Source organism: Prinia subflava, chromosome 6 (genome assembly GCF_021018805.1).
Source record: "Prinia subflava isolate CZ2003 ecotype Zambia chromosome 6, Cam_Psub_1.2, whole genome shotgun sequence".
NCBI classification, from domain to species: Eukaryota; Metazoa; Chordata; class Aves; order Passeriformes; family Cisticolidae; genus Prinia; species Prinia subflava.
The window spans coordinates 32,574,819-32,598,708 of NC_086252.1; the positions used below are offsets into that span (position 1 = coordinate 32,574,819).

The 23,890-nt window shown below is 41.3% G+C and overlaps 1 protein-coding gene across 2 annotated transcripts in view; it reads right to left on the reverse strand.

Annotated features, from left to right (window-relative positions):
* Positions 1–24: 24 nt before the first annotated feature.
* Positions 25–23,890, reverse strand: part of TMEM163 (transmembrane protein 163) — an 86,918-nt gene continuing 63,052 nt past the window's right edge. The window contains exons 4-7 of one of the 2 annotated variants that reach the window (XM_063400956.1): positions 19,464–19,560; positions 5,543–5,654; positions 2,128–2,269; positions 25–1,207 (exon numbers count right to left, since the gene is read on the reverse strand). In XM_063400956.1, the coding sequence (XP_063257026.1) occupies positions 1,147–1,207; positions 2,128–2,269; positions 5,543–5,654; positions 19,464–19,560 (412 nt within the window). In that variant the 3' untranslated portion in view covers positions 25–1,146. The remainder of the gene's footprint in view (positions 1,208–2,127; positions 2,270–5,542; positions 5,655–19,463; positions 19,561–23,890) is intronic. The other variant, XM_063400955.1, reaches the window with a different exon arrangement.

Genomic DNA, 23,890 nt, shown 5'->3' on the forward strand with positions numbered 1-23,890 from the left:
TGTGCAAACCTGGAATACATAAAATAAAGAGAAAATGGCTATAGCCAGAGAATCCAGTTTAATAGGCTGCTATACAGGAAGACTTTGTTCTATGATACATTCTGGAAATAGTTTTCAAATGTTACTTACAGATACTGTATAAAATAGATACCAGTTTTATTGATTATACATCAAGATTCTTCCATCATTTAACCTGCTATTAAGTCATATATAAGATGTGTGGTGGAAAGTGAGCAACACTTTACAGGACAATCTAAATCTAACAAATAGATCTGTATCTCACCACGAGATTGAGCCACTGCTGTGCCGTTGTCAGACTACAGAGCAACCACAACGTCACACACGCTGGTACAGCTGTGAATGGTAAAACAGGAGATGAAAATCCCATTCCTTGAGCAGCTCCTCTTCCCTGCACGACTTTCTTGGCTTTGGTCTGTACAGTAACACTGTGTGTGCTTGTTTGGTCCATGCAAAGCTATGAACAGTGTCTCATTGAGAAAAAATAGGCTTTAAATTGAAGAGGTATCATTTCAGTTAATTTGGGGTTAAAAATGCAGTATCTCTCTGATCAGAGAAAGGGCTGTACTTGCCCTTTCTGGGTGTTTCTATTTCAACACGAGGGTGGAAGTAGCTACTTAAGTGTTTTTAGCAACACAGCTCTTGGTGTCCAGACTCTGTGTAAGATACTCTTAGTCGAAGAGGTTAGCAAGGATTGTACTCCTGTCACAGCATGTGTTTGGGAAAATACAGGCCAGGGGACAAAAAAAAAATCCAAAACTCAAATCTGAAACTGGCACTTCATTACCCACGGGCTTACCACACCATTGAGAACACTTTCACTCTGGAATATACAACATGGCAGCTGGGTTCAGACTGCGAACCGCATGTTTTCTATTGTCACAGGAATCAATAGCATACTGGAAATAAATAAGAAAAAAAAAATAACCAAACCGTAACGCTGCTGTTTGGCTGAAATCGCAAGCAGTGTGCACAATATGCCAGATTTACAGAGAGATTTCCCATTCAGACAAACTTCAACAGAAACAGACCACGGGGAAACGAGCTGCACGCTCGGGAGGTGCCCTTGGCACCGCTTGCCAAGGCGCAGGAGGCTGTGGTTGTACAGTCCTTGCAGGGCAGGGCACCTCACTCGAACATCTCGTAGTGCCGCGTCTGCCTCACCCTGGGCACCATGTCGATGAGCAGCCTGCAGGCAGAGCACAGAGATCAGGCACAGGGCAGCCCCAGAACGGAGCACAGAAATATTTATAAATAATAAACCACCTCAGGAGGTGTAACAGCCCTCACAGTTTTCCACAGCAGTTAATTTACAGTGGAAATTGTGATTATTCCGACCTATTTAAGAGTGGTGCTCTCCCCGTTAAAATGTTAATTGAATTTTTCCAAGTTGAAAAATAAAAAGGACCAAACCCACACAGCTTCCAGCTGAGGGCTGACTGCAGCCTGGCCAAGGGCTGCTTCTCAATGGGCATAATTCCAACTAGGATGCTCCATTTCCCACTTTCTCTTATGGCAGATAAGCCACAAGGGATAAAGTGCAAAATTTGGGTTGGATTCCACGCAGTCAAGAGAAATTGTGGCAGCAGTGAAGTGCGTGGCAGAGCTTCATTTGATTTTTTTGTTCAGTTTCTGGTGTGAATCAAGAAAGAAATCTTAAAATTCAAGAGAAACAGCATCTGAAACATGAGCAGGAACCTGCAGTTCAAAGTTGCCAAAGGAAGGGCTGGGACAGAAATCAATAGCAAGATCCCTCTTTAAACTTGGGCACCTTTCCTTTATTCCAGACTTCCTTTGGCAAAGAAGTGCTCAGAAATGTGCCATAAATGTAAGGAGGACTCTTTTTATCCATCACTTATTTTTCAGATATCGTATTTCAGGTATACAAAAATCTAAAATTATTCCGATTTCCTTTGAAGTCCTGGGTGCTTTCCAGCTGATGTGGGGGACACAGCCCTTTATAACCCTTTGCACACACTCTGCTCCAGTATTGGCTGCTAGTCTGATAAATTCCAGGAGCTGATTTCACTGGAATTACCTAAACTCTTAAAGGTTGTGCCCTCCTGCCTCCAGGGCCAACCCACCTGCCTGCTCCCAGGAAATACTCACTTGATTCCATAGGCAGATATTGTAAGTCCAATTAACACTCCTATACTGCCATCCAGGTACCAGACAGAAGAATTGTGTTTAAACACTTCTGCACTAAGAAGGATGGAAAATCCCATTATTCCACCTACAAGAGAGTTGAAACCTAGAAAGGGGAAAAAAAATAATTAAAGGATGAACAGCAGGAACTCATGGAAAGGAAAATGGCACAGTAACCTGTCAAAGACCCACTCTGGGAGTTTTTATCCCACTCCATATATTTATTTATGTGTTTGGCACTATTGTTTAGAGCTGTAGACAATGCTGAAGAAATACAAGGATGATTGTAGTAATATTTTCCATTTATGCTTTAGATATAACACAGCAGCTTCTTATCTACTATTTACAATTTTAATGAACATCCTTTTAGATTCCTTGTTTTTTTTCCAACCCTTTCTCTTTTTCTCCAAGACTGTCCCTTCAAAATTCTCACAGAGCTTCTGGAAAAATTAATGCCCTTTTTCATTCAACTCCTGTTTGATTGATTATTGATTTGTGGTTTTTTAAGTCATTCCTTGTGTTCTGGTTTTTAACTCCAAATTCCCTTTCTCTGATTTTTTTCCACAATAATCTAAAAAATACCCCTGTTGTTCTACACCAAAAAAGTCACTGAGGATGCATTAATTTGGTAGATCCATGCACTATTTAACCTAGATAACAAATGAAATATCAAACTTGAAATACTCTATATTGCTTGGTGAGTCAGCTCTAGCCAGCTGCTTTCACAGGGCTTAGCCAGGTTTTTGCAGTTCCCCAGGACTGCCAACAATGATACCCTGACACTTGTTCCTGAGTGTCTCCTTTGATCCACACCTCTCACATCCAGTCCTTGTCTATTTATTCATTTATGCTGCCAACACGTGTTGAAATTGTGCATATTGTGTCTATAAAGAATATAAAACATAATTAATAATTACAAATTTAAACCAGTGTTACTTCCCATGCTCCAGCTTAACTGAGGATCCATCAGCGCGATATGGAAAAGAATAAAACATTTTCATGCCACTGTTGGCTGATGGTTCCAAATGATTTAAAAGCCACTTGCAAAGGAAATTGTTTTCCCTTCCTGACTCAGATTCAGCCAAACCTTCCTTTGCTGATGTGGCAGGAAATCGTGTAATGCTGCAGGTATTAAGCCAGACATTGTTCTAAGTGTAGGACCAGCAGGAAAAAACAGGTGGCCAAATCTGGGTGGGAAACAGGTACCTAAACCCTGCAGGAAAGTCAGCTGACATCACTGACTGTCACAGAGCTGTCCTCTGAGATGTCACAGAATTCAAGGCAGGAAAAGGCTATTTTTGTTATCCAAAAGGCCATGAACTTTCGCTATAAACAAACTGTACAAATGACATTTTGCCTCATTAGGATTCATACATCCAGGCTTTAAAGACATATTGCTGTTAAGCCCTACTCTAAAACAAATTTATTTTAAAAAATAATTGTTAATAGAGGTTGACATGCATAAAAGGATTTGCTGTTCTGAAAATAAACCTATTTTTTAGGAAGAAAAATTCATGCTCCTTTTACTCAAAACAGTTTGTTGGTCTGGAGCCAGGGATCACAGGAGGTAAATTAGCAGGAAACAGAAAACACTAAAAAAAGATATGCAAGGGACTGCTAAATCTGTCTCAGCTGCTGCATCACATTGTCTCTTCCTGATTGCTAATAAATCAAGTACATATGTAAATATATCTAGTGAAAGCAGATATTTAACCACACATGTTAAGATCAGCCTCCTACATTTTCTAAAGTAGTTCTAAAGGGGAGAAGAGAGCTAAAAACCAGGCTGAGGTAATTGTACACTTTTTTCCCTAATTTTTTTAATCAAAGAATGAGCAGTCTCCAGCTCAGAAGCAATATCATTAGCATGAGGATGTAATTATGGGGAAAGAGATGTCTCTGTCACACAGGAGAACAATTCAGAGCTGGAGTTATTTGGGAATTTTCAGCTAATATTTTGGCTGAATAAACTGATCTGTTTCAACACTAAGCTACATGTTTTTAAAGGGAGGGTTCATCATCTGCCTGCCTAGGCACAGTTCTGAAATGGTCAACGTGTCCCACTTCCACCCTGGCACTGAAGGAAGGCAGACTCACTGGGCTGCAGCTCCCAGCATCCTTTCCAGAATCCTTTCTGCAGCTTGGAGATATTTTTGTTTTAAAGTGTCTGGAGTGGCAGAGCCCATTGGAAAGAATAAGATCTCTGAGCTGGAGGTCTTTTGGGAAAGAATCCCAAATGCAGGGAGGCAGCAGCTTCGTTGTAACCCCCTCACTACTATTTTGATGCCTTTTTTGCTTCTTTCAGATTTAAAATATAAATACTCATGGAGAATTTATATAAGTGGGATGATAGAGATACTCATAATATGTTATCACACATCATCAAGAAAAAATTTAAGTATGTTTAATTTGCTTAAAATAAAGCTAATTCTATGTATCTCTAGAGTAAGCTGAGAATTGAATTTCCTTAACATGAAATCTTTAGCAAAGAGTAAAATAATTTAGGTACCACAACCCATGAATCATGAACACTCTACAGTGTCTGTTTACAGATTATTTCAAGCTGCCCTGGCAGATAAAAACTGGGAGAGATTTGTAGGGGGCTTGAAACTGTGGCCTCACCCGTTTGAAGGGCAGATCCCTGGGATTTCTGAGGGTTCAGAAGATTGAGCCCTGTCAGGAAGAGGAATATCTGGACCTACTTTTAAAGCATGATTTTAAACCTACCCTCAAAACCAGGAACAGCCAGGTGCTGCACACCTGGGCAGTGGTGGCAGTGAGGTGTTTCAGGATGCAGAGGAGGAGACCCACCCTGTGCCAGAGCCCGGCAGGGCAGGGGAGGACAGGACAGGGCAGGGAAGGACAGGACAGGGCAGGGCAGGGTTTTGTTTCACACCTGCCATGCTCCAGCAGCTCTGCTGAGCAGCAGGGAAAGCCCTGTGGTGATGAATGACACCAAAGGGGGTTCTGTGGATGTGCTGATGATCCCTGCTCGAGGCAGGCGGGGTTTCTGCAGCAGACTTTGCTTCACTGGAATGTTCAGGATTGTGCCAGGCACAGGCAGTGAGGATGGAGGTGATTTAACCAAAGCTCTCTAAACTGGTGTCATATCCCCCTGCTGCAGCCCAGCCTCTGACTAATACACCTCTAATCCATTATCTGCTCCACCTCTAACTCTCTATTTTTGCTTACTGTCCACACATTCACTGTTTGAACCAGGCATTCCCATTTCAGCTGAGCTATCTGTGCTAGAGGCCAGCAGTACCACAGACTGTTCTAGGGTTTGGGTTTGGATTTTTTCCCATTTCTCAGTGGCTGTCATCATGCAGGGGTTCCCTGGAGCAGTCTATAAAAGCAGCAGAATCAATGTCACACTCACCATCAGTTATCAGGGCTCTGCTTGTAAGGACCTTGCCCAGCATAAATTTGATTACTGCCAAGGCAGTGCACAGGATTCCACTTAGAACAGAGACACTATACAGAAAATCATCCTGGAAGAAAAAAAAAGTTTAAAATGTTAAAAAAAAAAAAAAAAAAGTCAGACCTTAATATGTCTTCTGGTCATGTCCCACCTATTAAATGACAAATAGTACTAATTACAGGGCAATTATTTGTGCTACTGAGAAACACAACCTGAGATCATGATCTACCTTATGAGTTCCCCAACAGCTGGTGCCTATTTTGCTTGTATTGTCACCTGCAGTTGCTTTTGCAGACATAATTAATGACAGTTCCCATCAGCAAATTGTGAATTGACCCAGTGTCCCCAGAGTCAGGAGGTTCCATTTACCTGTGGGGCTGAAAGCAGACTGCCAGGTCATCCAGTGCCTAATGCCAGCAGTAATGAAGTCCCCACAGGCAGGAGGGAGGCTTGAAAATAGAATCCCACTTACCAGACCAATATTGATCCTTAGAGTAAGAAATTACCATTTAATGTTGTCTCTGATTCTGGGCTTGCTTTGGTTTTGTTTCATTTCCCTTTTCAAAAGTCTAGTTCAAGCTACATCCATAAAACTTCTGATGCTGACGTGCAAAGAAAGGTTTAGCTCTTTCAGGGAGAACAAATATTTTCAGGGGCTCCCATTTCACAGAAACATTCCCATTGTTGAATTTGCAGGTGAAATGTGGGTTCCCCAGGCTCCCCAGGAGAGAGCTGTGTGTCAGGGCAGGGCCAGGAAGGGTAAGTTGTTATTTATTGTTTAAAATTCATTCCCTAAAGGTCATCAGGAGCCCCCCACGCCTTCCTGCAGACTGGTTCATGTTTGGTTGGGCTGGGAGGACACTCCTGGGTGCTGAGAGGCTGCACTGAGGTGCCTCAAGGAGCCCTTGTGCCTCCTTCCCCACGAGGTACCTGAGCCCAAGGGAAACCCAAGGCTCCCAGCCTGCCTGCCACATAACCACAGAGCTCTCAGTTGGATTCATTTATTACTCTTGACAGAAGCCTTAATTTAAGCTGTTGCAACACCAGTACAAATAAAGGAAACAGCAAGAATTCTTCTTTCATTTGTATCTGCAGGTCTAAGTGGGCCAGGGCCACTGGGACCCTGCTCCTGACTAAAACACTCCAGCAAAAGTCCCTGTTGGTTCCAAACACTGTCGTGATGATTCACCATCAGATCCATCCATTTTCATTGTTTAGCAGCAATTTGAAACCCAAAGAAATCAAAAAATGGTTTTGACAGCTGCTTATGAAGATACTGGGAATTAGATTACTGGTATAATGTACTCATATCACTAAACAAACCATTCAATATTTTTATATAATTTTGTGCATTGTATAATTTTGAAAGTCTACTTCTACTCACTCTCAGTCATGAGCTCATTATCCCTTGACCTGGTACAATATTAACAGTATGAAGTATTAAGACAAAATGCACTGAGGAAAGAGTAAAACAGAAGCAATGAGAACACAGAACACAAAAACTGGGTAAAGGTAGGATAAAAAGCATTCATAAAGTTGTTTTAACTGAACAACTGGAAAATATCCAAGCAATTTCCAAGTGCTAGGGAAGGACTAAGGAAATAGTGGCAATATTTGGTTGCTGTCAGTTTAACAAGGAAAGCTGGGAGCTCTCAGAAGGTCTGAAATGAGAACAGAGCTTCAAAAGTCTGGAGAAGCTTTGCAAAAAACACCCAAAATTTGAGATCCTTGCCAAAACTATGCCTCTAATTTTGATGCATCTTTCTCAAAAATGTGTATTTTCAGTGGCCAAAGACTTCATTTTGATAGCCTAACAAGTTCTGATTGGTTAATCTAATCTCATCTAATATTTAACCTAATATTTAACCTAATATTTAATATACAGCATAAGGTTTCAGAATAATCTGAAGTAGAATGCTGTGCTCCACCAACACTTCCCTTGTGTCTCACCTGGCACAAGAACCCATTGTTCAATAACTACACAAGATCCCTTGTTTCCCCATCACCCCACAGACCCTCCAGAGAGTCTCTGGTTCCTCACAGGCAGAGAAATAATAGTATTATTATTATTCTCTATTATTAATTATACTATTTACTATTTTAATGAATATCCTTTTAGATACCTCTTTTTTCCAACTCTTTTTCTCCAAGACCGTCCCTTCAAAATTCTCACAGAGCTTTTGGAAAAATTAATGCCCTTTTTCATTCAGCTCCTGTTTGATTGATTATTGATTTGGGTTTTTTTAACTCCAAATTCCCTTTTCCTGTTTTTTTTCCACAATAATCTAAAATATACCCCTGTTATTCTACACAAAAAGAGAAGCTCTCCTCTTTGCCTTCCCCCTCAGCTTTGTCACCAGCACAGAGCTGAACTCTGCAGGCCCAGCAGAGGTGACAGCACAAATCACTTTGCTATTGGCACTTGTGTCACTGTCAGCCTTGGGGTGATGAAATGCTGTTTTTCTACACCTGTGAAATCCTTATGGATGCACTGGAAAACCATTACAAATTGACATAATTTGGGAAAAAAAATCTATGGATCACAATACCAGATGTTTTGAAAATAGTTTGTAGAGATGTTCAAAGCTCCAGTTATTGATTCAGAATCCAGAAAATGCTATATCTTATTCCCTGTGCTATCATATCAGGCTTCATCCTCTTCATGGCACTTTAATATTTAGAGTTTTTCTCTGGGTTTTTTTTTTTCTTGTCATGGTATGCCACAAATTTTTGGGGTGAATTCAGGGTTTTTCCTGCACATGTCACTAAAATCACAGTTTTTGGAAATGCATCTTGCCACTTGTTCTGCTGTATAGTCATGATCAAAATGAGTCTAGCTACTGTACAGGAATCTAAGAATGACCTAAATGTGATACAGATTTCTCAATGAAATCATGAATTGCTGAATAGGATTTTTATAGAGGATACATGTTCTGGATCTAGAAATTGTTCCTAAGTTTGCTGTTTGGGGTGGTTTTTTCACCAAATCACACAAGGCAAGCCCATTTTGTTTCCAATATTAATCCAATAACCACCGATAAAGCAGAAGACCCGATAAATCCAAGTCGGGTAACAATTGTGTGATAACACAATCTGTTATCACTGTGCACGCAAGAAAAGGAAGAAATTAAACCCCCCTGCAGACACTTTAGGCTGAGCCAGACAGGTTTTCGGAAGGCGAAATTCCCGGGTTTATCTCCAAACCAAACCCAAAATCAGCAGCTCCCCGCAGGAGCCACCGGGAGGCGGCAGACCCCGCACGAACCAAACCCAAGACGGAAAAAACCCTTTAAACTCTCTTTTTTCAGCATTTCTCTGTGCTTTCTGAGTGCGCAGGAACCCCAGGGCTGGAAGGAGAGCGAGGCTGTTTGCTGGCACCAGGAAGGTTTTGCGGGTGTAAGAGCTCAGCCCCAAGGGCATCCCAGCAGCACGGACAGCCCGGCTGGTCCCCGAGCAGCGCAGGATGAAGGGGAACAGCTCAAAAGGTTCCCTTGGCACTGTTTTGCTGCCAAGAAGCTGGAATTGGTTTAGGATTCAGTGAATTCAGCCGAGGGAGGGCTGCTGTGGGCAGCAGAGGTGTCCAGCCCTGGGACATGCCGGTGACAAAGGCTCTGCTGCAGTGCCGTGGGCTCCAGAGAGTTAAACACGGCACCCCGTGGCCGTGAGATGGTTCCCACTAAACCAACCCATCCCTTTGGAGAGATGAAGAAAAGAAAAGCCCTAATGGGGATCTAAATTAATAAAATGAGCCGGGCCATCTGGCAGCCTCTCCCTGCGGCCCCTCAGTGCTGCCCTCCCGTCTGAGGGTCATGAGGAGCTCATCCAGCCTGGCTCACTGTACCTGTCCCTCGGTGCTGTTCTCATTAAAGCAGCAGCAAATCGTGGCAGATGATAAAAATTTAAATTCTGATCATTTCCATGTGATAAAGGCTTCCCAGTGTGGTAAATAAATCGCTTTCCTTTTCCAATTCTTTTCATCATATTCCCTTCACGGCTGCTACACTGAACATGAGGCCTTAATTAAAGGACACCTATCTCTGATTAGATGGCTTCATGTACAGACCAGCACTGTACACAAAGCAAGGTGCCCATCCTTGGGGCACCACACAGCACTTTAATAGCTGCAGTGTCCCTGCTTAAAGATGCGTTTTATGCCAGGTTTTATAATCTGGTTTTATGCTTGCTCTCCCAGAAGAAAGCTTTGCTAGGAATAAAATCTTTTCCTCTCTTATCATTCCTAAAAAAGGAATAATAGAAGTCAGCAGGCAGCTTTCTTCCACTTTATCCAAATGCATTGTTCCCAGCTGTGCTGCTGAGAAGAGGGGCTGCAAAATTGTCACAACAGTTCTGTCCCTGCTTTCAAGGATTTCACCAAAAGCAGCCACAATCTTATGGCTTGAGAAGAAGTTGGTTGGTTTTTATGTTGCAACTTTGATCTCTTCCTGAATGTATTTTAGACAGTAAAAAACTAAAAAAATCTCACAATGGATTCTTCAGTGCTTGGCTTATTAGGTAGAAATATTTTAACCCAATTCCCAGCCTACTAACTGAGTTACAGCTGATTTGTGTTCCTAATCTTTCCCTAGAATGCATATTGCTTATTCTGACCCTAAAACTTTGCCCTGATTTCATATATTTCTACCAGCTCCTCTCTGCCCACTCTCCTCTAGTTACAGTCCTTCCACTTCTGAGATGTAAAAATGTTCTCATTTCACCTGCTTTGTCCAGTGTGGAATCCAAAGATTTTCTCTGGTGTGGGGGGAAGCCCCGTCCTTCCTTGGCCACTCATTCTACTGCAACCCCAGAACAAGCTCCTTCTCCCACCACAGCACCTGCAGCTCCTCCCACTCCTCTGCCTTCTCCTTGGCTTCCTCTGTGAACCAGCCAGAAGTTCCTGCACACTCCTGCAGGAGCTGGGAATCACTGGTACTGCCTTTTTCATGCCATTTTTTCCCTTTCCAGCAGAGCTGGTGTCTCACAGTGTTTTGCCTCTCCTCTTGGCTGAGGAGGTAGGGATGTGTTTCTGGAATGCCACAGATGGTGCTGGCAGGAGAGAAGTCGAGGCTGGCCCAAACTGAGCTGAGTTTGTGCTGTTAAATATTAAATTCTGCCCAACTCTGCAACTCACCATCTGTCTCCTGGATCCCAGCAATGACCCTTCTTCAGTCCAGGTGATGGGTGACCGTCCTCCCCAGCACCTGCCGGGTTCTGCTCCCACCCTGCTCCCCATCCCTCCCTTCAATGCTTCCCACAGCCTCCAGCTCCCCCAGCAGCTGCCAAGTCACACTGGGATCACTAAAAGCAGAGCATGTCACTCAGTCAAACAGGACTCCCTCTTCTTCCCCTGAATGGTTATGTTACTATACAGAGAGCAACAGAGACGTTTCTAATACAAACACTTTAAAAAAAGTCCAAATCTCTATCACACTTTCTCCCAAGTAATAAATAGTTCATGTAGTCAGTCTAAAGGGAGCTCCTGGGAAGCCAGAGGGTCTCTCTGACAAGCAAACTTCAAAAGGGATGAGTTCTAATTGCACTTCACTGTCAGAAAACAAACCAACAGCCCAGTCTCTGACTCAAGCAGGAGACAGTCTCTTCACATGGAGATACAAACATCTATTATTAGTACAAAAAAAAAAATCTTATGAATGTTTAAGCTTGTCTGTGGTGTGACAAAGCAATTCCACAGCACAGAATGTTTTTTCAAGAAACAGATAACAAAGACAGGGTGTGCTGAATGCCATGGCAAGGCACGGGGGCCAGGAACTGAGGACTGGGGCTGCAGAGAACTCTCAGGTGACCTTAGGACTCCTGCAAAGGCTCTGCTTGACTGTTAGGTCAGTCACGCTTCCCATTCTCCCAGAATTCATCCACATTAACACCAGAGTTAGGGAACATAAATTAAAATTGCATTTGTCCACCCTCAGAAGAGCGAGACTGATTTCCCATTGAGCAGGGAGCTGAGACCAGCAGTGCATTCCACACCACCCAGGTGGGGAGCAGCCTCCAGCTTTTCTTTCTTATCATCATGTGATAAAATCTGGAAAAGAGGCTTTCCACCTGAGCAAAAAATGATGAGTATACATATACATATCCATGATACACTTGCCCTAACCCTGGCTTACTCTTCCATTCAAGTACCCACATGTATTTCTGGCCAAACTCCAAGCCATACACAGAAATAACAATTATAAAGTAGGATTCTAATGCATAATTAATGTATATGATACTTTGATTTGACACAGAAAGCAATAAATTATATATGGGGTTTAGAAATACATAGGGAAACATGTCTAAGGACATATGTGTGTATACTCATAAGTGTTATTTGTTATGTTGCTACTGGCCTATAATTCAACTGCTGACATTGCTGAATATATGTTTATGATGTATTTATTTTAAACTGTTAAACCAAAAAATCAATTACAACTCACAAAGCTACACAGTGCCACCCTACCTTTCTCTTTCAGCTGTGATCAATAACACACAATAGAACAACATATGGCCTAATTTTTCAAGAGATTTCATTTATAAAAGCATTGGAGGCAGCACATGAGATGGGCTGCACGTCCTTCATGCACAAAGTGAGGACACCTTTCCTTCTGTGTCCTGCAGGAAATGTCACAAATACGGCATGATGCTTGCTGACTCCTGCACAAACGTGTCCTTTGCCATACTAATGAGGACAAATGCCAAACTGCTCTGACATTACATGTGTTCTACGATTACCCAGGGAGATGCAAGCAGTAACTGAATAGTAAATGGATATTGATTTACAACCCCAGGTGAAATTAAAACAGTCCTTCTCAGCGTGGTTGGGTTGGGATTTTTGAGCCTTCTTTAAGAAGCAAGAAAAGGTCTGAAAATTCTTCATGGCCACGGTCAAAATAAAGCACATCATTCACTTCTAAATTATATTTGCTACCCAAGAATATCTAGTATTTGACATGATGAAGGTAAAGGGGCAAATGATGAAGGGTTTTTTATCACAGAGCTGGCAAGCACTAACAGCAGCAAATGCAAACACAGCACAATGCTCAAAACCTACACTCAAGGATTTTTAGGTTCCTTTCTCAATATATTAATAAAATGTCAAAAATCACTAAAATTTACACAGAAATCCAAGCATGATGTCATCAACAGTATGCAAAATCACTATTCCTTCTTATTTGCAGTGAAATGTGTGTGTACCAGATCCTCAGGGACAGCACTGGCTGTGGATATTGCTCTCTGAAACATCAATAAAGGAATGGTAATTCCTTCCCCTACTGGGAATTATCTTATTATGGCTAACACAGGTTGGAGAATAAATGCTGAAAGTAACAATAAGGGAAATAGTCTGAATCTCATAGCTAGGGGAAAGAGAACCTCAGTAAAGTATTTCCGAGCCAACAGGAAATTATTCTATTTTAGGTTCAACATTCATCATTGTAGGAACAAAACCCAGCTTAAAACACATTATCTGAGAAATACTCATTTAAATTAACCTGAAGGGTAAACAAAAATGAAGACTTTCTCTTCCAAATGTCAATTACTGATTAGCTTTTTAATTCAGGTGTATGGAACAAGAACTAAAATTATCAGAAATTTTAATTCCAAACACTCCAGAAAGAAGAGCAGCTGGCCTGCTTCATCTAACACTTTCAGCAAGTGCTGCAACAAAGGAAAAAAAGAAAAAGAGGGAGGGGGAACAAAAAGTCAAAGATCTGTTTGGTGAAAAATATTTCCTTAGGGATCAATGATATGAAACAGAAATAATAACTGCAGCATGTCATGAAGCAGACCCATACAGAATAAATATTCCCAGCTAAATAAAAAATTCTCAGCTATATAAAAAATAAGACAAGAACACAGAAAGGACTGGAATTTGCAGCTGTAATGTTCCCACCCATTAATGACACATCTCTCCCTCCTGTATAAAGCTTGTTCTCTTTGGGTTTTGCAATCTTTCCATCTATTTTTGAGTTTGACAGTGTCACTGGAAGATCCTGGGAAGGGCTGGGGGCCGGGTGTGGGCTCTGTACAGGAATCTTACCCCAAAACTGAAGCATTCCAGAGAAGATTTGGAAAGAAATCTTCCAAACCAACGTGTTCCAAGGCAAGTGGAAAACGTCATCCCATCTCTAAATTTTAAAAATGAGGAAGCTTTAATTAAAAATATTTTCAGGCAAGTGAGAAGGGAGGTCACAGCTCAATAAGGCGACCGGCGTGTACGTGGTGGCACAGGCAGAAATTGTCTCCACTCCCACACCCAAATTTGCCTCCAAAGGAAAATTAAACATCTCTACAAATCCAAGGTGAGGTTACATGGCAGACAAATCCCCTCTGGAAGTGAACATGAAAAGTCTGTTCTCCTCATTTACTCCTCTCTCCAAGAATCACAGACCCATCATACGTTTTTTTAATGCTCACAAAACAAAATGTAAAAATCTTCAAAACGGGGGAGAAAAAGGATCCATTCCCCTTCTCTCTGCACATGTTCAATACTGGCATTTTCCAGCCCTCTTGGACAAACATTGCCTTCAGTTGCAATATTTCTCCTACATCTACTTTACTGTCAGCCCCAAAATTCATTACTTCATTAAATAATTAACTTCAAAACATACACCATTCTATGGATCACTGTTGAAGAACGCTGCTCTACATCACAAATACCAAAAATATTGGCATGAGGGATTGTGTTTTGAACACTGAGGATTAATATATATCTCAGTGACTTGAAAATGATTTTTTCCCCACACTTAAGAGATACATAATTAATATAAATACAGAATTCTATAGTCAGTGTATAATTAATTGTCTGGCCAACTCTCCTGACACGGAATATCATTTTTCAGGGCAGGCTTCTTTTTAATTATAACATAAAATATAAAGTCCTGTGCAAAGGGAAAACCCTGAGTTTACCTAATAATGACAATTTCTAGATTTGCTGCTAACTGCAGGAAATGAAATCTACAGTTAAAGTTCTCTAAAAATATCAATTCAGTGCTAAACAGTAATTTGCAAAAATGAACATGTTGCATAAATCACTGGTGACCCTTTATCCTTTGAATTCTGTGGGCTCTCTAGACTTCCTTGGTTAAATCTTCTAAAGATGGAGACAAAACTAAAAAGAAAGACATAACAAAAGTCACTGAAGACCAAATTTGGGCCTTTTGGGCCAGTAAGGCCATGGCTGCTGTTGCATGTAGGAAACACCTACACTACCAAAGTCAAAATTCCAGACAAACACTTAACATCGAACTCATCCAAGTTATTTTAAACTAATTAATCTACCTAGCCATTCATATCCTGCCTTACAGGCTATGCCAAAGTTAACTACAGTCCTTAGCATATCAAGCTGAGGAAGCAAAAGGAGAAATGCACCATTTCTGTGCTTCCCAAGGCTTTGAGACATTCAAAAGAATTAAAAAATCACTGCCTGTCCTGAAAACTTGTGTTGAGACATTACCTATTGTTTATTTTTACTTGAGACACAGCAAGAGGTGACACAAACAAGAAGCAGAAGAGGAAGGCAGAAGCAACATTAAGAAATACAGAAAGTCAGGAGCTCTAATTGTACTGTCATTCACAGCGTTTCAACAAAATTACATTCAGCATGGAATAAAAGAGAATTCAAATGGGTGACTGGAAAATGCCTGACTGAGTTAACCATGAGCTCCTGCCCTGTAAACTGAGCAGCACCTCTCTGCAGTCTAACAGGAATCTGTGGACATTTAAGGCCCTTACACAACGGGGATGTCAAGCTGGAAATGCCATTAATGTGCAGTAAACCTGTCATTCTCTTCCTGGGTCTGTGAATCCTGCTGGGGATTCCCAGCCCTGCACCTGAAATCTTCATATGAAATAACAACAATACTGAAGACTCCTGTTTCTAAGTGTCCACGTAAGTAAAAGAATACCTGTTCAAAATGTGAGGAAAAGTACTTTAAATTATTTCTTAATTATGTGATTTTTATATTTTCTTTTATTGCTAGTATTTTCATGAAAGCAATTCCTTCAAGATTCACTTTAAGGACAACCAAATCTCTATGTCAAGGAATTAATAAAATCTTCACAAGAATTTTTTTTAGCTATGTGCATACTAAGGGCTGATAGATACATAACCAGTGTATCTCATATGCAAGAAGAAATACAATGAACTTCCTGTAATTGATCCAGAATTATTCAAAAGTCACTGACTCTGCTTTTAGGATTTTAGTCATAGCTCTTTACAATTAGCAAGCAGATTACCCATTCTGTTTAATTTCTTAAATTAAACTTGTCCATATTGTACTATTTTCCTCAAAACTTCTGCAATTTAAAATGAACTCAGAGAAATTATTACAAAGTTCCTGAAGTTTACCAGAAATTAAGGCATAAAAAGAGACTTTATAGCTCTGAGAACAACGCAGTCAGTCATGTTGCTTAGCATTATTATTATCATTAGGTTAATCTCGAATCCCCCACGTAGAGCAGGGCATTTCAAACCATCTCCATTTGCAGGGCTGACAGTACCAACTTTGTGTTCAGCATCTGAACACCAACAGCAACATTTTCCAGCTGGGTTTTTGCCACATTATCTCCCTTTAGATTGAAGTCACACAGCTAAAATTTCACAGGACGCTTTAAAATTACCCACATCTTAAAATGACCTTTGCTGCAATAAAGAGCAATAAGGATGTAAACTGTACAAAAAAAAATCATGGGACTCTGACTCACATGTGAAACTTCTGTTAAGATCCTCTTAATCTAGTGCTGAGCTCTACGCCCTGGGTTTATTCCAGTTTGGGACACCAGTGGAGTTACACTACCTTTTCTTGGTCTTAATGTTTTGTTCTTGCTCACACCTTGAGGATAACTCCCTGGTCTCAGAAAACCAAGGTAATATCATATCCCAGTAACACAGATAACACAGAAACCAGAGTACAGATAATACAGTAACCAGAACAGAGTTCAGGTCACTATTTTGATGCAGAACTGGTCACTCCACTGCTATGCAAAAACCATGAGCAAAAAACATTGTTCTGTTATTTTTCCAGATATATATCCATTCATTAAAGCCAAATTACATAGTAAAACAGTACAAGATTAGCAATTAGTTCATCAGTGGCCCAAGAAGCAGAAGACAGCACCCTGATAAAAGAGCAGAGGAAGGAACTTCTGCCTCCCACTGATGTAACTTGAGCAGATTTCCCCTCTGCTCAGATGCTGATGACATGGCCTGGGCAGGTGCAGCTTTGCTGGGAACACAATCAACCAACAAAGGCAAAACAACTGGAAAGAACAACAATTTCTCTTTAGAGCAGCTGAGGAACCTGAAAATCAGCGTCACAGCCAGGCACAGCTAGGGCAACTGCAAAAGTTTCTATTCAACAACATCTTCTTCCCCCAGTTATTTTTAATGTTGGCAAGCCTGAGGCATCACACCTCACTGGCCATGACTTGCAGCAGTGGTGCTGTCCTCTGAGCTTTCCTATTTTTCACTGTTATTCTGAGTTTGCACAGAGATGTTTCAGCTGTCACACAGCCCTTGCTGAATCGGGTTCCCACAGGGAGAGGTACTGAAAGGCTTTGAAATTAAAATCCTTGCCACGCCATTTAAGAGACATTGAATAAAAAGTACCATCTCTTTTCATCCCCATGCTCCAACCTACATTCCAGGCAGAACTGCCAGGTATGAAAATGCTTTAGGTGTGTCCATGTGGATTTTACCCTGCCACCAGTCATCCACAGGCTGTGCCTTGCCAGATACATCCTTCAGACTGCTGGTGGTACTTGAGTGCCCAAATGAGTGAGAACACTCACAGGAGGAGGATTATCCATCAGTGCCCTGATCCTGTGTCAAATGTAAGCAGTATCCACTCTAAATTCTGCCTACTCAATACAGATTTAGCACAGGAAACTGAATCCAAGGCAGTCTGTGAGATCCAAAAGAGATCTGTAAAAATCATTCTTACAGGACACTGAAAATGTCATGGGATCTTCTCTTCAGGGATGCCTTTCTGATTCCATATTTTTTCCATATTTTTGCATTTAAAGACATTAAAAATGAGGAAGTAGTACAATATGCCTGCAATCCCAAAAAATATTCACGATCCAAATACGAGACATTTCTCCCCACGTCAGAAATAGAGCCCACTCCTGTAGACAGAACTTGTAATAATGAAATAGTGAGATATAGATGAAGCAACTTTTAAATTTTTGTTCCTACTGATAGAATTATTAGAGAATTTGCCCACAATTAATTAGACTGAGATATCCAAGTTAATCTGAAACACACTACCAGAAATTCACAAAATGAGTGTTTTAATTATGGTTGTAGCCTCCCTTTTCCCTTCTCCTTCATTGAGTCAGGACTATATATAAATTTAATTTTCCCACTAAACAAAAGTCAAACTGCAGCCAGCTTGCACTGTTAGGGTACAGACAAGTTAAGAAGTTGTCCCTTATGTGACCATCACAGCAGGGTCTCCCCTCACCCTTACCTGCCTCCTCCTCAGCCTCACTGGCACATGCCCCACTCTCACTCCTCAACCCAGTTCTGTCAAAATGTTTTGGTCTGGTTTAAGAACCAGCTACTGAAAGTGTTTGAGCTAACCCAGATCATTCTGACAGAACCAGGCTGGTGAGCTCCACGTGCTGCAATGCTGGCAAAGCTGGGGAGGCAGGAAATGATGAAGACTGGAAAAGAGGGCAAGCAAAATGCAAAGAGAACAAATCACCTGCAGTCAAACAATGCACCTGGCTGCAATTCAGTAATGTGATAACTCATGGGCTACTCATCCTCAGCCAGGATTCAATAAACTACTGAAAATAAGCTTCTGGAATTGCCCAGCTTGCAAGTTTCCCTGAGAGCACAGGACACAGCAGGTCATCTGCACGGCTAACAGTGGGTAACAGATGGAAGTCCATTTTGGCTTTTTCATTTTCCAGCTCTGCCTCCATCTCCTGGTTGGAAGGAAGGAGTTTTGGTTTGTGTGGTGCTGTGCTGAGAATGGCACCTGGCAGGGCGAATCCTCGATGTGAAAGGCTGAACACACAACCAGAGCAAACCTCACAAAGGCTGAGGACAGGGCTCTGAGGCTGTGCACACCACAACTGAACTGAAGCCTCATTTTGTTTGAGCACATCAGGAAGAGTCCTGTGGGAGTGGAACCCCTGCCAGATGTTTTTCCCAGTGAGCAGCTTGTTAAGATGAGTAGAAGTTAATAGCCAGTACTGAAAGGAAGCAAGCAGGACAGGCCAGAGCAGAGCTGAGAGAAAGGCAGCTGGGGAGAGCTGCTCTACAGGCCAGGTAGGGGCTGCTTCCACAGCCCAAAGAAAGCAGGGAGCAGGAGAAAAGCCCTTTGTGATGCTCCACGGTGAGTCAGTCTAAAAGCCAACTCTCTCACCCAGCATGCTCCCCTCACCTGTTCCATCCCTGCCACATGTACATGGCTCTGGAGTTGGAGGCAAGAGCTGCAAGACATTAAAATGTAATCCAAAAATACATTTTTCTACATTGAAAATAAAATACTGAAGCCATTGGAGTAGTAAACTGTGGAAACATTCTTCTCATAAAATTCTAGTAGATTCATTAAGCCCAGGGAGGCCTTCTCTCTGTAAGTGAACTCCCACAGCCCTGTGTAGAAGCTTTAAGTGGTTATGCTGAGAGAGATTTGGGGTCAAACCTATAAAAATCCCATAATTAAACTCCAGAAGTAGACCAGACTCCATCACATAAGTAAAAAATAGTGCTGGAAGACCAGGGCCAGTGATGTGCAGCCAGGCAGGAAACGCACCTGCTAGAACTTCACAGAGTTCAGTGGGGCTGCTGAAAGGAGACACTGGCATTTCTCAGTCCCACTGGCAGGGCAGGGAATAAAGAGAACACTTAAAAGAACAGGAATCACCTTACCACTTCTGGAAGCACCCTCTTCGCAAGATCGTGGATGGCTTTGATCACAATACATATAGATGACAGCAGGAATATGACACCCAAGATAACACAAGCCCTGGGGGGGAAAAATAGACAAAATACAAAGAAATGTTAAGTACATATCTGAAGTTGCCAACCCTTCCAGGGTAACAGAGGGTGACAGAATATTAATAATAAAGCTCTTAAGGAGCTAAAGATAGAGGCTTAAATTAAAGAACAGAATGAAACATCCAGTTCCTTTCCCATTCTTAAAACCTGGATTATGTATGAGAAGATAGGGCACACCAGATGATGTTTCTTCCTCTGATGTTTCAGAGAGGAAGATCTGCCACTTCTGCTCCTGATGATCTATCACAGAGTCCTGTAGAGAAGGACTGTTTCTCTGTTTGTTTGTTTGTTTTGCTAGGATCTCCTATTAGAAATAATGAAGGGAACTTCATTCTCTTTACCAAGCCAGCAGAGATATCTGGTAAATGTGGTCAGCAGCATAACAGAACCTGGAGCAGCTCTTTCCTCCCTTTCCTCCCCAGTTAGGTGTGACTTAACCCAGGACCTGGTCCACAAAAGCTGGCTGACTTGCCTAAGGCCACTTGCTGAGCCAGTGACAGCTTCACATAAAATCCATGGACTTCCTGCACAGATATGCTGACATTTAATCTGAGAGCCATTCTGAAAGACAAGCTTTTCTATCACCCCCAACAGGCTTAAACCCACACAGCCCCAAATCTGTGAGCTGGAAACTGTGGGTCACACTTCCTGCGGCAATACCCACTGTGGGGTGCCTGTTGAATGCACCATCCCTTCCCCTCAGCACATCCTTTATTCCCTGCACACCTCTGAGGAAGACAGACAGATATTCCCCAGGGGGAGTGCCCTGACCACTGGCTGGATTTTGTTCCCACATAAGTCAGAGAGTTTGGGGTTGTGTCTGTGAACTTGCCAACCACCCAAGTCTCACAGCAAATATTTTGCATGTTTGCCACAGATACATAACAACTTCAGCAACCTTGAGCTGTTTCTCTTATTCTCCAGCTCAGTTCTACTGTGGCAAAAGAATTTCCATCCACCTACTTACACAGAAATATCTAAAGTGGATAGAAGAAAAGGAAGATGATAACAACAGTGACAAGGGTATTAATAGCAGGCAGAAATGCAGTCTGAGGTTTGAATCAGCATTCAGTAGTCATATTTAGCAAGCCTAGCTTCTCCTTTATATGCTGGCTTCTGGAATCCACAGCCATGCAAAATTCATGAGTATAGTACTTTAGGCAAAGAAAAACATGTTTTTTTGTCTTCTTGAGTGTATTGATTTATCTGCAAAACCACTAAAACACAACACTGCACAGTGTCTTCTTTTAATCTCATTTGCTAGAAAGAAATAATTTCTAACCAGACTGCAAATCATGCAAAATTCAACTGCAAATGTAAAAAATAACAAACCTCCAAAAATTAATCTGAGAGACTGTAGTACATAATAAACAAGTTGCAATTGGTAATTGTAAGCATGCTCTACTTTCACTGTAGTAGACCACAAGAATTTTAACACAAGCCAGCTCAGTTCCATCTGCTGACAATCACTGCTGTGTAACCAAAGTATTTCCAATTGCATACGGAGGGTGCCACTGCCAAGGTGCTTGGCAAATGCAAATTCATTAATGGCATTCAATTAAATTAAATGAGCAAATTGCCATTTCTAAACAGGTTTAAATCAACTCAGAAGTACCCATAAAAACTAGTGAAAGAGCAGTTATACAGAAGTGAGGCTGGACTGATAACACAGAGAATAATTTAAAGACAGCCCTGATAGTTTTGTCCTAACCCTTGACTTGCACCTCCAGCACCTATTGAAGATCATGTCCTCATTTTACAGCCATTTCTACCTGAGTTAGAGTCAGAGGTTCCCACTCAGTATCTACTAAATCATCAGAGTTATAACTGATCTATAAAGCAAAATAATTCATTGCCACAGGTTTGACAGGCAACAGAAAAGCTTTAATGAAGAATGCATGAATCTGGAATCTCCTCCAGTCCCATGTAATATATTGCATCTAAAAAGGAGGAAGAGAGAAGACTTAGTCAAAACATTTTGAAACATAATGGAAAATCTTTATTTGGTTTTCAGAAGCAATAAGCTTTCTGGAATCTTTCAGAATGCAGTATAGTTTGAAGAATAAAAGACTAATTCAGAAAGGACAAGGTGAGGGCATCTCTGATATTCAGGCAACAACCAATTTTTAAGTCAATTACACCTCAAACTTCCAAAGTTTGTTTTTTTTTTTTCTTAAATCAATGGCATTTGGAATGCAAGAGTAATTAAAACTGCAAGATAATATTACAGATTTAACTCTGAAACCACCAAGTCTTCTTTAGTCTGCTGTAAATGTTGGTAGGTGATCATGACCTGCCCAAGATACCTCTTGATGTGTTTTTGAGGCAGTATTTATATCTGAAAATCCAAAAGACAGTGTAAATCCAAAAGTGTAATTCATTGTATTACAGATGACCTCATCAGTTCCATCAAATTTTCAGTATTATTTTGCCACAGATGAAACGCTCTGTTAAATTGATTGTACTGCAGCCTCAGGCACTGAGAGTGAAATTATTTAGACTCTCACATCAAAGACTTTATACAGCTTTGGTGCTGGTACACTTCTGGTGGAATTCAGACACCTGTATAAATCCTGAAAACCAAAGCTTGATTCTGGGAGTGCTACATCTTGACAATTTTCTTGACAATTTTCTTGACAATTTTCCTTGAAAGCAGTATTACAACCCACATACAACCCATTTCTGGTTTTAGAGCCCTATAAATACCCATTTTGTCTTACAGCAGCCCTGGATATCTGCACTCACCCCCATCAGAAGCAGATCAGTGTAGCTGCACTACAGCACACACAGCTCCCACCTCACCTCTTCCATCACATATTCCCCGTGTGGAGCTCTAATGGACACAGTTCCTCATTTTGATGATAAATTCTCACAACTCATAAGGACACCAGAAAAGGAAATCAATCACTGTAAGCACCTGATGTTCTTTTCCTTAATCAAAACTTTGTTGCTTTGCATAAGTCAATGGCTTTTGAACAGGTAGTACTGAGATTCAGGGCCTTCCATCTCCACAAACTGTCCATTTTCAAGCTGCTATTAGTAAGTAAGCACTTTTTCCCCTCATTTTATCATAAAATTAATTTCCTAAGGAGAGTAGGTCCAACGATCCAATTCATTTGCATTTAACAGATGCAGCAGAACAGCCTCCTAATTCATGGATTTAGCCTTAATTCTATCTTACAGTTTGAATTCTTTGCTATAATTCCCTACAGGTAGTGATAAGACTAAAATTCTGTAATGTTGCCAACACAGAACTAGAGATTAATCTCACTCAGATTTCTGTGCTGATTAATCTTCAGCATAATGAAGCAATTTTACCTTTAGCATGGTCTTGCCTCACTGAACACTTTTTCCACGAGTTGACCCCTTTCAGACAGAGAGGCTGTTCCCCCAGGTAAGCAGCAGTCAGAATGATGGAAGGCTGCAGGTTTGGACTCTCAGCTACTTGTCTGGCAACATTTTATAACAAATAAATTAATAACAGTAATGAAACTATGAACATATGCTGAGTAACTAGCTCTGCCATAAACTACCTCAAAAGTGACCCGGGAAGAGCTACACAAGGGTGACTGGAAATGGAGTTTTTCTCCTATCAACTGACTGCTATGAAATAGCCAATGCAGGAGCTTTTCTTTCTCAATTATCATCCCGTTCTCTTTCTGGCAAATCTTTACAGCAGCACAGCACCAGTGAGGGTTTGCAATGAAGCCCTTGGTAATTACTCCTCTCAAGTCAAAGGCAGTACAGCAGAATTAAGGATTCAGAAAAAATTAGTGATGCACATGAATACAATCTGCAAAAATAGGTTAGCTTTCCCCTAGCAGCTCACAGAGAGTTGTTTTGGGCCAGTTGGGAGGGAAAAGTGTCTCATGCACCTGATGCTTTGTCTCTTACAGTCTGGAAACTATTTTACCACCACGCTTCAATTCCATTAAACTGATGCCTGAAACACAATGACACCATGTGGAATAAAAATGTTTGTCAGTAGCAGCCTAAGTACTTCCCAATTTTGTTCATATATGATTAAATTAAAATGCAATATTGAAACCCTAACTTTCTTGTCAAATGCTGCACTGTTCTCCCTCCTGTTTCATCCCTTGCAGTATCCCAGATTAGCTGACCTGTTTTGGTTATGTGGATTTTTTGAGGGGGGTGTGTTCATCACCTTTACCAAGTAAAGAGGCTCACAGGAAGGAACCTCCAAATGTCATCTGGTCCAACCTTGCACAGGAAAGGGAAGTCAAGATGAGATTTCTAGCATTCTGTCCAGCTGCATCTTGAAAACTTCTCCCAGTGAG